General features: G+C 45.8%; 1 protein-coding gene across 2 annotated transcripts in view; it reads right to left on the bottom strand.

The window, feature by feature from the left end:
- Positions 1 to 11,492, bottom strand: part of Lrp12 (LDL receptor related protein 12) — a 75,457-nt gene extending 63,965 nt beyond the window's left edge. The window contains exon 1 of one of the 2 annotated variants that reach the window (XM_076555822.1): positions 11,290 to 11,492. In XM_076555822.1, the coding sequence (XP_076411937.1) occupies positions 11,290 to 11,368 (79 nt within the window). In that variant the 5' untranslated portion in view covers positions 11,369 to 11,492. The remainder of the gene's footprint in view (positions 1 to 11,289) is intronic. The other variant, XM_076555821.1, reaches the window with a different exon arrangement.
- Positions 11,493 to 12,584: the final 1,092 nt, after the last annotated feature.

Genomic DNA, 12,584 nt, shown 5'->3' with positions numbered 1-12,584 from the left:
AGTGTGACAGGAAGTGATCACACAGGACAGTGAAAGTGAATCGAGAATCCAGAACTGATCCAGCAATATAGTGACCTACCTGCTAGAAGAGCAACTCAAATGGAAAACGGCAATATTTTCAACAAATGATGGTGAAACCATCTGCAAAACCAAAACCTCACTCATAAAACGATAAATCAAAATGGATCACAATGTGCAACGAAAAGGTTTTAGAAAAAGAGATCTGTAGTTGGGTAAAGCCAATTATAACCAAAACTAATTCATAAAATAAAATATTGATAAGCTCAACATCATCAGATGTAAAACTTTTGCTTTGTCAACTACACTTTCTAGAAGACAAGCTATACATGCAGGAGGAAAATAACATAGAAGACCCCTAAAAATTCAACAGTAAAATCAAAAACAATTGAAAATGAATGAACTGACTACTTCATTCAAGATAGCAAACAAGCCTGCCAAAAGGTGCTCAACACCATTAGCCACTTAAAAATGCAAAATGAAACAGGAGTGACTGCTACGGAAGCTTCAGAGTGACAAAAATAGACACTGAGACCAAGACCTGGTGAAGTCCCGCAGCAATGCAGTCGTCACACAGAGCTGGTCAAAGCAAGCTGTTAGGCACTGTGGAAGACAGTGTGGTGCTTCCTCCGAGATTTGAGCACATGAATGAAACGTAAGACACAGGAACCCCACCCATAAATATTCACTCTAGAGAAGTTAAATCTTACATAAAACCTATACATGAATGTTTAATATTACAACAGATTTAGATCAGCCCAAACTGGAACCAACTTCAGTGAACTGATAAAAGCTCAGGTACATCCACATGATGACATACTGCTTAACAATAAAAAGGGACAAACTTTTGATAAATGTGACAATGCGATGACTCTCAAAGTTATGCTAATTAAAGGAACTAGTCTCAAATGGTTATGTACAATTCCATTTATATGACATTCTCAAAGACACATAACTATGGTGATGAGCACATCAGTGCTTATCAGGGGTCAGTACATGTGGGCAGCAGGCCATCAGGGAACAGCAGAAGAAAGAAGTCCAAAGTGATGCAACTGTTCTGTGTCCAAATTTCGATACCAACTGTACAAATCTGCACACATGTTAACATTCACAAAACCTTACAACAGAGAAAACAAGGTCAGTTTTCTCCCTAATGTTCAAGGTTAAGAAGTAACCCTCTAAGAAGTCAGAATGCAAGGAAATCAGTATACCATAAAACCAAACCAAGAGCTGAAGAACAATGAAAATGGAGACTCGTGTGTGCTAAGTCTATTCAAGAAAACAACGACACTGTGAAGAGACAGATGGGACTTAAGAATGACAAGGGCGATAATCACAAATGCAGAAAATGTTTTAAGAGAATATTATTTTTAGCTTTAAAGCAAGATAAACGTATAGATGAAATGACTATATCCTAGGAAAATATAAATTAGCAAATCTGACCTAAGGAAGAAATTGAAAACAAACTAACCAAGGGGTTATCCTTCCAAGGGCATCATGCATGCTTACTATACCCCTAGGAATGCTAAGAAACCTTTAGGAAGTGCAATGTCTGTTGTTAAAACTAACTCCCTACTTGGATCAGATTTTTGTGTGTGTTTGGTTTCTGACAGGGTGTCAGGCTGGCCTTGAACTCCTTGCTCTCCCTGCCGCCACCTCTTCTGTGCCACATTTGGCTAGATTAGAGATTAAAAATAAAATAGTAGAATAAAGCCATGGACACATCCTGTATTCTAATTCTAAGTCTCTCTAGCATATCCACACACACGCACAGCAGGCCGACCACAGTTCACGATATGTCACATTTATAATAAATCACAAGAGTTTAAAGGTTCCTAGCACAAAAAATAATGAGATAGAATGCTAATTACTCAGAATCAGATTTGATCATTACACACTGTCTATATACATATATACACACGTATGTGTGTGTGTGTGTACAGATGTGTGTGTATACATATATATCCGATTTTGATGCTACACTCCATAAATCTGTACAGTGTATGTTAATATAATTAAAAAAAACACTCAGCCACTTACTGTAATTTGGTAGAAAAGTAATGTGGAGTTGAGTTAATTCAATAAGACAATTTTATACATCCTCATTATGTCTGTCCTGTGGCCTATGACGACGATAGCCGTCTGTTTTAGCTGGTACTCATAGAAAAATGCTATAGCAGTGTTAAGAAGAAAACGGGCTGTTTTGTACCCTAACCTGATACTCGGTGCCGAGTCTAGAAAACAGGTGCACTGTACCTGAAGGAGACTGAAGAGACTCTCAACCCCCTGACTTGAGCTCACGTCACATTTCTTGTTCTGGTACAACACCCTCCTCCCAGTCCTGCCAAGGGCTTCCGCTCTCTTGAGGCCACTCCATTTCCTCCAAGACCTAGTCCGAACAGGAATCGACTACTTCCTACAGGCTCATCTCTATTATCTTGTGCAGTGGAATGAAGTTTAATCACAGTAAGAACAACAACATTCTCTTCAGCCGTTCTTAAGACAAAACCATTCACTTCTGCTCTTACCACAGGACCTAGACTGCTCATAAACAAAACTCACTTTCCCAACCTTAAAAGGCAAAACAATTACAACTCAAACACTGGAAAAAACTTCCGTACTGCTCCGTCGACTAAAATCAACAATGGAAAGAATGGATGAGCAGATATGAAAATCAGGCAGGGCTGGGGAAAGGTTAGGTTACCAAAGTGAACTGGAACGAAGGGAGAGGAAACCAAAGGGTGGCTGTGGACTCATCGGACAAATGCAAAGTCTAATAAATATCAGTCAATGTATTTCAGCATAAAATGTTATCATTACCATGCCATGGCACTCTCATGAATGTGTAAACACTTCAACATTAGAAATACCATGAATATAATTTCCTTCAGTTATGGGTAAATGAATTCATTTATTCAACAAGTATTGTCTGCTATTATACAAGTATGTTTCACACACAACTAGAGCTTTACCATAATTTTCACAAATGTAAAACAATTCCATTCTTCTCACTGGATTTTTTTGTTTTCGAAAATATGTATCATTTAACATGATTTTATCAAGGTATAAATGGCAATAACATGTTTCTTACTGCCATTTTAAATAGATGACTATTAACAACATTTTAATTTCTATTTTGGGTTTAAGCAGCTCCAATTTAAAAATATTCTTTAGACATTTTTAAATTCCCAGACAACTGGCTCCTGAGACTTTTAAGCTGGGAACTGCCGCCGTACTTGCTTTCCACTGGTGCTGTCAGAAGAAATAAAGATACCGTGAACTCGAGCATGTGCCTTTTGACACACACTGTGTACTTGTGCTGAGTTTATACCTAGGAGTAAAGTTGCTGGGCCACAGAACATTATATTCCATTTTAATAGTCACTGACTTTTTCAAGTGGCTAGTGAGCCTTTTAGGCATGGTTAGCCGAACTGAAATCAGCCTTAAGTATAAAATTTACACTGTATTTGAAGACTGCATGAAAAACATAATTTAGAGTATCTCATTAATAATTATTTCCTATTGATTTTATGTGTGTGTGTGTACACATACATAAGCTTTATATTGTAGACTTATATAGTTGAGATGTTTATAATAGCTTTTGAGAAGCCAAGAAAGACTCTCAGGGTAGCAGCTTCTAAGGAAGGCTGAAAGACAAGCAGGAGGCAGCCTCGTGCAGACAGTGAACAAGAAGGAGCTACACCAGACAGGGGGAGACAGAAGGAAGAGAGTGTGCAAAGGCCGGGGGATGAGAGAGACACACAGCATGGAAGGAGCTACACCAGACAGGGGGAGACAGAAGGAAGAGTGTGTGCAAAGGCCGGGGGATGAGAGAGACGCACAGCATGGAAGGAGCTACACCAGACAGGGGGAGACAGAAGGAAGAGAGTGTGCAAAGGCCGGGGGATGAGAGAGACGCACAGCATGGAAGGAGCTACACCAGACAGGGGGAGACAGAAGGAAGAGAGTGTGCAAAGGCCGGGGGATGAGAGAGACACACAGCATGGAAGGAGCTACACCAGACAGGGGGAGACAGAAGGAAGAGAGTGTGCAAAGGCCGGGGGATGAGAGAGACACACAGCATGGAAGGGCTCAGCAGAGGAAGGGCAGGGATGGAGATGCTGCTATGCTTTCCTGATTATCTGGGTGTAGGTATGGATGTGTGCATGTGTGTTCCCCCCTAGCATGTGTGTAGAAGTCAGAGGACAACTTGTGGGGACTGAGTCTCTTCTTCCATCATGTGGTTTTTGGAGATCGAACTCAGGTTGTCAGGTTGGTGGCAAGTGCCTTTCCCAGCTGAACCACCTCACTGATAGATTTTATGCAAGAGCGACATAAACAAACCTGCATGCATTCCAGAAAAGTCGCCTGAGCTGTATGTGTGGCATGACTGAATCCATCCGGGACTAGCTGGCAGCTAGTGTAACAGTGTAAAGACAATATTACTAAGAAAAAAGCGACGGGCCTCTACATATAGAAAGCAGAAGGAGAGTGAGAAAAAAATGGAGCCCAGTCACTAATCCTAGTTTGTCTTTCCTGAGGAGGCCACTTCACACCAACTACAACAAGTAATCATGGCACTGTGTGTGTATGTAAAGCTGCTTTATATTCTACTCGTAAGAAAGGCTTTGGTGTCATGAGAACAAGTGACCAAAACCTTGACGATCTGAATCACACTTCAGAACGCATTAGGTATGTGCACTCATTTTGCAGGTGTCTTCCTCGTATCTGAAAGGGTCAAGTCCCGACTGCTAAACCCTCGACTGTCTCATTTCATTCTAGTGCTGAAGGGTTGAGACCATTTTTATGTCTCTAAAAACTGAAATTCACTTAAGCAAAGGAGGTATTAAGTTGGACTCCTTCAATCGTGAGAGCACCAGTCTAAAACAATTTGACTTTGTCATACTGAGTCTAGGCAGGGCAGTGTATTATAAAATATTTAAGAAGAAAACTGGAGACCTGTTCTGTCAGACTCATTTATGTTGATGTTCTGCAACCTGCTAAAACTCTAGCTTCTAGAAATAAGACACAGGATCCAGTAAAAAGGTGAGAGGTCACTTTATTCTTCCCGATTTCTTCTGAAATCTATCAATCTACTAATACAGTCTTCACTTTTCCAATGACATAAAACAATTTTTATTGATCTCTTACTTTTTAAATTTGGGCAAAATGATACTTAAAATCTAGCTTCCGTACTACCCTTGGATTCTTGCCTGAAACACTCCTAAGACCAGAAAGTTATGTTCTATACTTAGTGGGAAAAAAGGAGCTTGAGAGCTGAGTTTTCCTTGAGACCCTTAATTTTCTCCTGCAGTCCATCTCCTCAGATGTTCCTGTCCTTGTAGAAACTCATCCCAGTACCCTCCTGGTGGGGAGCATGGGCAGCATCACTCTTCACACTGAGTGGCCTTACTATTGTCTTTTCTAGGTAGAGTAACAGACATTTCCCGAGGGTCCAAACTGCTAGACTGAATGGGAGGAATGGAAATCACCCTCAGTGCATCTTTCTCCTCTTCGTTCTTAACTCATGATTCATGTTACACAACTTCAAGAAACATAGAGTAACAGTCAGCTGCAATTACATCTTCTCACCCCAAACCTATGTACCCAAGTACAAATGCACCCAACTTCACTCTCCTCCCTTCCCTCTCCCAGGGAAGAAAAAGGAAATACCCCTATTTATGTACCACCAAGACAACACCCATCTACCTCAGTGACCACCAGCTTGTTCCCATCACCTGTGTCTTCCACCAGGCTTACAGCCAAAGTTGCCTGACCACTCGGCCTACTTCAAATGTTCCGTACTGTGTAGCAAAAGCGATTACTTCAAAATAAAAACTGTATCACGTTAAACCTTTCCAAGTTAACTTTAAAAATAAAAATCAAACTTTACATGGTCTTCAAAGCTCTCAGTCCCTGTTGGTCACCCTCGTCTCCCCCACCTCCCTGCCATAGACCACTCTGCTCTAGCTAAAGCAAGTGGATCCCTATTATCTGCAACACTCCAGCGCTTCCACACCAGGCTTTGCTGATTCTAGGCCTTTCCTATATTGCTCCCACATACAAGGCTCTCTGACTATAACTCTCATAGTTCCCTAACATTTAGGTCTTATAAATGTCCCCTATAAAAGACATCCATCCCTAATCACGCCATCATTTATTACTCCAAGCTTGTTAGTTTCTGCCAGAGAACTTGCAACAATTCACTGACTAGAGTGTGAGCGCCATGAAGGCAGAAGCTATGTCCAATAGGTGGCAATAACAGTACCAGAGAGTAGTCAACAAAAGTGGGTAAAGAGGGCTAGGCTGTAACACTGACTGCTTTCTAGTGATATGATCTCAAGTCAATTCTCAGAACTTCAGTTTTCTCTTTCATTAAAAAACAGGTGAGACTGACTGAAACTATCCATGAATAATGACCAAGAGCAGATTTTGTAACAATAATGCTGGAAGTTAATATAGTAAATGTCAGTTTCCTTCTCTCTCTTCTAAGGGTTAGGTAGTGGGCCCTCACTAAGCTAATTCAGCATATATATATATATATATATATATATATATATATATATGTATGTATATATTTAATAGCAGTAAGTAGTGTACATCTATCAACTGCTCTTAAAAAAGGAGGAGGAAGTAGGGCTGAGGAGAGGAGAAAAGAGAAGGAACCTTAGACTTCAGAGAGATCAATTCTAGTTCAAGTCTTAAACGTAGAACAACCTTCATTTACTTATAAAGACTTGCAGCAAGAACATATTAATACTCATTTTACAATTTCAAAGTCAAAGCATTTTCTATTTGCTTAAATTACACAGATCTCATCTGTGCCCATCTCCTGTTTAACTTTCACTCTTTAGTTAATATTGCTGACAATATTTTTTTTTAAGAAAAACCACCAACTAAGTAACAACAAAATACCTGAGACCAGAAACAGAAATTCCCTTTACTTCTCCATAACTCTTAAATTTTCTATTCTCAAAAAAACAAGTCTTAGCCCAGGCCTGGCGGCTCCATTTGTACTCAGCAGTGAGGAGTCTGGAGCAGGAGGATTGCTGTGAGTTTGAGGCCAGCCTGGGCTACAGAGCGAGACCCTAGCTTTAAAACATTTAAGGTTTAAAACATCTTCTAACTGCGGCTCGCTTTTCAGCTTACTGTCCTTCAGTGGAGATTATACTTTCTAGGAACCTTCTAGATCATTTACTACACATCATTCCAATCTCTCCCAAGCTCTTCCTGGAATGTAGACAGCTACTCCTCTAAACATTGTCATTTGGTACAACCACCCAGAATTGTGTGGAATGCGATGCCCATCTTCACAGTCTCCCTAGGACACAGACATCATATGGATTCTGAACTCAAGGAAGGGTTATATTAAGCAATTAATTCCGTTTTATTCAACATATTCTATGTAATCAAGCTTGACTTTCTCCGAAGTCATTGGTATCAGCTTATACTCTCCCTTCTGTCCCAGGTATTTCTACCCCTTTTCTAAAGTTGGAGCTTCTAGTCTCTCCTTAACTGGAAAAGTTGTGAGTGCTGCTGAGTGTTCCATGAGAAAAGGTTCGTCCACTAAATATAAAATAAGGAGGAAGAAGAACAGTATACCCTCCCACAACGTCTAGAACAGCAGGTCACAAGAAAGACTCGTGGCCATTATCATTAGCTGACAGTTCAAATATGAATGTCACACAGGTCAATCAGGATGCGTTTTCACTGCCACTGAATGCTTTAGCAGGAAGTTACAAAAGCTGATCACCTGCAACTCTTCGAGGCAATTTTGAAAACCCCAGACAAGCAAAGCAAATGTTCTAAATTACATGCTAAGGCTTCATCTGGGGCAGTGCTTATCGCGGGTCCGGAGAAGAGTCGAGATCAGCAAACCAGGGAAGGTAGGAAAGAGGCAGGAATAACAGACAACACGCCCGGTGTATCACAACCCACGGGCGTCACCTTAAGACCAGATCTATCTAGAAAGCAGTGTAAAATGCACTCAAGGGTCGATCTGAGTGGCAGTCAGCACACACTGCTCTAGGAGACAGGAAAGGAGAGAGCAGTGGTGGGTGCTGCTACTGTGGCCAAACCGGTTTGGGAAATAAGCAAGACTAAGATCTAGTGACTGGAAGAGAAAGACTGTCAACTTCCACAGTGCGGCAAGAGAGCAGCTGTCGACCTTCACTTTCTCCTGTTCTCCTGCCTAGTCAGAGCTAGTCAGACAGGAGATCAGCTGGAGGGTAATTAGGGCTCCTAGGACAACTACCTCAGAAAACACTAACTGTGGCTTGTCGGACTGCTAAATTCACTGTATATTTTTACACAATTTAATGGCCAAACAAGACCTCCCTTGGCCTCTAGAAAGAAAACCTGCAGCTAGAATAGTCATATTTCATAGTTCACCAAAAATAAATAAATAATAAAAGGTCATGTAAAGAATATGAACACCAAGTAAGGATTTTTAAAGTGATACAAAGTGTTTTAAAGGTTCGTATTTTGGTTAATAGCCAAGAATAACTGAAAAAAAAAAAAAACCACCAAGCAAACACGTAAACAAAACAGCATTGGAATTCTCTAAATGTAGGCTCAAAAGCCTTCCTTACCTGGTCTATGCCAAATTATTCAGAATATTCACTTGTTTTAACACAACTAATTTTATTTATTCATTCCTCTATTTAGTAAGTGTGTGTGTGTGTGTGTGTGTGTGTGTGTGTGTGTGTGTGTGTACACATGCACTCGTGTGGAGGCCAGAGGACAGCTTTGTGAAGCTGGTTCTCTCCTACCTTATGTGGGTTCCAGGGACTGAATTCCAGTCACCAGGCTTTGTAGCAAACACCTTTACCTACTGAGCTAGCTCAATAGTGTGTATGTGGAGGTCGGAGGTCAGAGGTCAGAGGCCAGCCTCAGGTCTCTCCCGGGTCTGGAGCTTGCCTAGGCTAGGCTGGCTGGCTAGTTAATGAGTCCCAGGGAACCCATCGGCTGTCTCTACCTCTCCCCATGTGCATGACATCCTGCCCAACTTTTCACATGGGTTCTAGGGATGGAATTTACGGAGACATCTTCCAAAATAGTCTTCTAAATATTCAAATGGTTCTCTCAGAGTACATCTACTATACATCACAACTATGACACAGTCCACTTACCCAAAGTCCACTGTTCCAAGGCGAGTATGTACTTTACCATCACTACAGTTTGTTTCCATTAATATAAAATCTGGGAGAAGAAACAGAAACACACACATACACACACACACATTCTCAGCTGTGTGTACAGAGAATGCCCCCAGCTCCAGAGTGAAGGGTCCCTTTTAGCTCTGCCAATATAGTTCAATGTTTTGTCCATCTCACTGCCTCCTATTTTCTTGTCGTTTGAAACTCGACTGGCTGGAGACATCAACCTTAATCACCGGCTAGTTTTATAAATATGATCCCACGATGCTGGAAGAAAGGGGTTTTGGTCTCTGCCTTCAATTCCCCCACTGGACACAAACACCCAAATGATAACCCTTAGTAAAGTACCTACCAGAGGCCACTTTGCGTATTGGTCTAAAAGAATACACCAAGGCCAATACTGCTTTACAGCCTCTTTACCTCTAAAGGCAAAATTTTAGTTCAAATACTGATGGTAAGGGTTTTATTGAAGCCTTCACCTACTTACAGAGTCTGAGCAGACATCACATAAATTCAATTCTGATTACAGTGCAGGGCGTACGCAACTGGACATTCCTAATCACCCTAGATTAAAGATTCCGCTCACTTTCCTTTCTCCTGGGCCATTATACCAAACCTAGAGCAGGACTATACTCACCTCCAGGCTAGAAGAAACAACATAATAGCTTATTGATCGTTGGTGTAGACCCAAACCCACAAGTCATCAGCCAGGCAGGGAGGGAACTAACAATCAAAAGTCATACACTGGGTTTTCTGGTCCCACACAAACACATCACTGACAGTTACTACATCAGATGTGGAGGAACCCACAAAATGATACACCACTCAGGTAAGGGAGTAACACATCCTGAATTATACTGAAAAGACTACTATTTCTTGGCTGCCAGTAAATGGCAATTTAAGTCCATTATATTTTTCATGTAATATGAATTATCAGGCTTTGAAAGTTACCATCATATTCAATTCCACAGACAGATGCTTTCAAAAAGCGATGCTACCATATGCTGGGGAATTATATGTTGACAGAAATCACCACCATTATACTACTTGAGTCAGTATTTGTGGCAAATGACTTGGACTTTTTATAAGTAAAATTTATCAAGAAATGGTAGCTTCAAACTGTTTTTTTTTTCTTCTGGAGAAATCAAAGCAATACTCCAAAATGTAAATATTAACCGTGTTCTCTGCAATACCCATTCAAGGAGTTACCTATGAGACCTAAGAATGGTGAGGGGTCTCAAGTGATGAACATTCCCCCTAATTTCTCTTATCTCTAGTTCATACAAAGCACAGTCCTGACACACCACCAGCCTTCTGGTATCCTTAAAGAAGTATCCCTAACCAGTTCTCCGCCTGGAATAAGGCAAGAGTCACAACAGTTGCAGAGGGCATGGGTGAAATGAGAAGTGCACAGGGAGTCAGGGCAGACTCGTACGCCCCAAGAGGGGAAGACTGAGGTGGGGCTGGAAACTATTTTCTGGCCTTCTCCGGCGTGCAGCTCCTGGGAAAACAAGATCCTACATGCCCGGGACCCACAGAGCCCGGGGCACCGAGGTGGAGGGGTGGGAAGAAAGCGAGCGAGGTGCTTTTCCAGGGAGTGAGGACCAAGAGAGAGGGGCGCGACGGCGATTTCCCCGAGCAGAGAACTTCCTGCCTCGGGCAGGACCTCGGGCGGTGGTGGCAGGACCGTCCCGGAGGCGACCTCCCCTTCCCAGTCTCACGGTCACATCTTTGTGCGAGAGGACCGTGCACCCGGCGAGCGCTGGAGGAGGGAGCCGCCGCCGGGGCCCTCGCGCCGGGCGGGGAAGTCCGCCCGTCCGCCGCCGTCCTTGTGCAGGGACCCCCGGCCCGGAGCGGCCGAGCCCGCCACCCTTGCCCCGAGGGGTCGGCGGCGGCGGCGGCGGCGAGCGGACCCGAGCATCCCCGAGAGCAGACAACCCCTCCCCGCACACCCCGCGTGGGTCTTTGTCCCGCCGCGGCCGGGGTCCCCTCGGGTCGCCCAGGCAGAGCCCCGTCCTGGAGGGCCTGGTGCTCGCCCCCCCCTCCTTCCCCCACCCCCGGGGTCGCCCCAGCTTTGTTCGGTCAGCGGGGCGCGGGGGAGGCGGACACTTACCGTACACCCCAGCGAGGAAAAGCAAGAGCCACGCCGACCCCCGCCGCGGAGACTCTTTTGTGCTCCAGCGACGGGCCATACCCACGGCAGATGGAGGGAGCGAGGAGATGGAGGAGGAGGAGGAGCTGGGGCCAGACGCCGCCGCCGCCGCCGCCGAGCCCCTGGCTGCTCCCTGCGCGCTCCGCGGCGGCGGAGGGGGAGGGGCGGGGCCGTCCGCGCGCGCTCCCTCCTCCCTCCTCCCTCCCTCCCCGCCCGCCCCGCCCCGCGAGCCCCACAAGCGGGCCGGCCTTCCCTGGGGGGGGGGGGGAGCGGGAGAGCGGGGACGCTTGGAGCGCACACGGGGACGCGCACACGCACGCGCGCGCGCGGGCCGGGCGCGAGGCTCCGGACACGGAGGGGCTGCGCTGAGCGCGCGGCGCGAGACCTCGCGCCGCCCGCGCCGCCCGAGCCGCCCGAGCCGCCGGCGCCGCCACCCGCCACCCGCCAGACGGAGCGCGAGCCGGCGCCCGCGCTCATCCGTGCGCTCGGCAATCCCCTGGCCCCGCCTGCCTTGGTTCCCGCCCCGCGCTCGGCCGGACTCGGCCGCCCGCCCCGCCCACCCCGCGCGCCTGGAGCCCGAGCCGCGAGGCAGTGCCAATCGATGTGCGAGCCCACGAACTCCGGCCGCTGGAGTCCCACATCCCTCCCCCCCCCCCCCAACACACACACACACACATCGGCTCCCGAGCCCGGGTTGGTTGCGGGGTGGAGGAAGGGCGGGATGGTGGTGCTCTGATGCAGCTCCGCAGTCCCAGATCTTGTTGTTGGGGCCCACCCGGGAGATCCTCGAGGCTGAGGGTGGCCACCCGTGAAGGGAGAGTGGGTGGTCGGAGGCTGTGAACTTGGAAGTTCCTTACTTGTGACCCCGACCCCCGCAAGCTCCCCCTGGAATCTGCCCTGGGACAGCGGGGGGGGGGGGTGTCACGGGTCCGCGTGGACGGCCGGATCCTGTGCTAGAGGCTCTGGGCACACATCCCGCCCGGCTGCAGGGTCCTGCACTTCTAATCTGGCACCAGTGTGGTGGGGTGGCCGCTGGACAGGAATGCCTGGCTGGAGGGGACCTGGGGTCGGGAAGTGGAAAGAGGGATATCCCAGGCTTCTCCCAAGCCTCTTCTCACCTCCTAACAAGTATGACCCGTGGCGCTTCTGTCTATAGTGACACTGGCCCACCAAGCCTTCCACCTTTTAACGTGACTGCATGGTCTTATCTGCTATCCCTGCCCTTTACAGGCACTGTCCGGTATTCGCTTGAAGAC

Source organism: Peromyscus maniculatus, chromosome 20, assembly GCF_049852395.1.
Source record: "Peromyscus maniculatus bairdii isolate BWxNUB_F1_BW_parent chromosome 20, HU_Pman_BW_mat_3.1, whole genome shotgun sequence".
Lineage (NCBI taxonomy): Eukaryota > Metazoa > Chordata > Mammalia > Rodentia > Cricetidae > Peromyscus > Peromyscus maniculatus.
The sequence above is the reverse complement of the archived record's forward strand: the minus strand, read 5'-3'. Positions and strand labels throughout refer to the sequence as shown.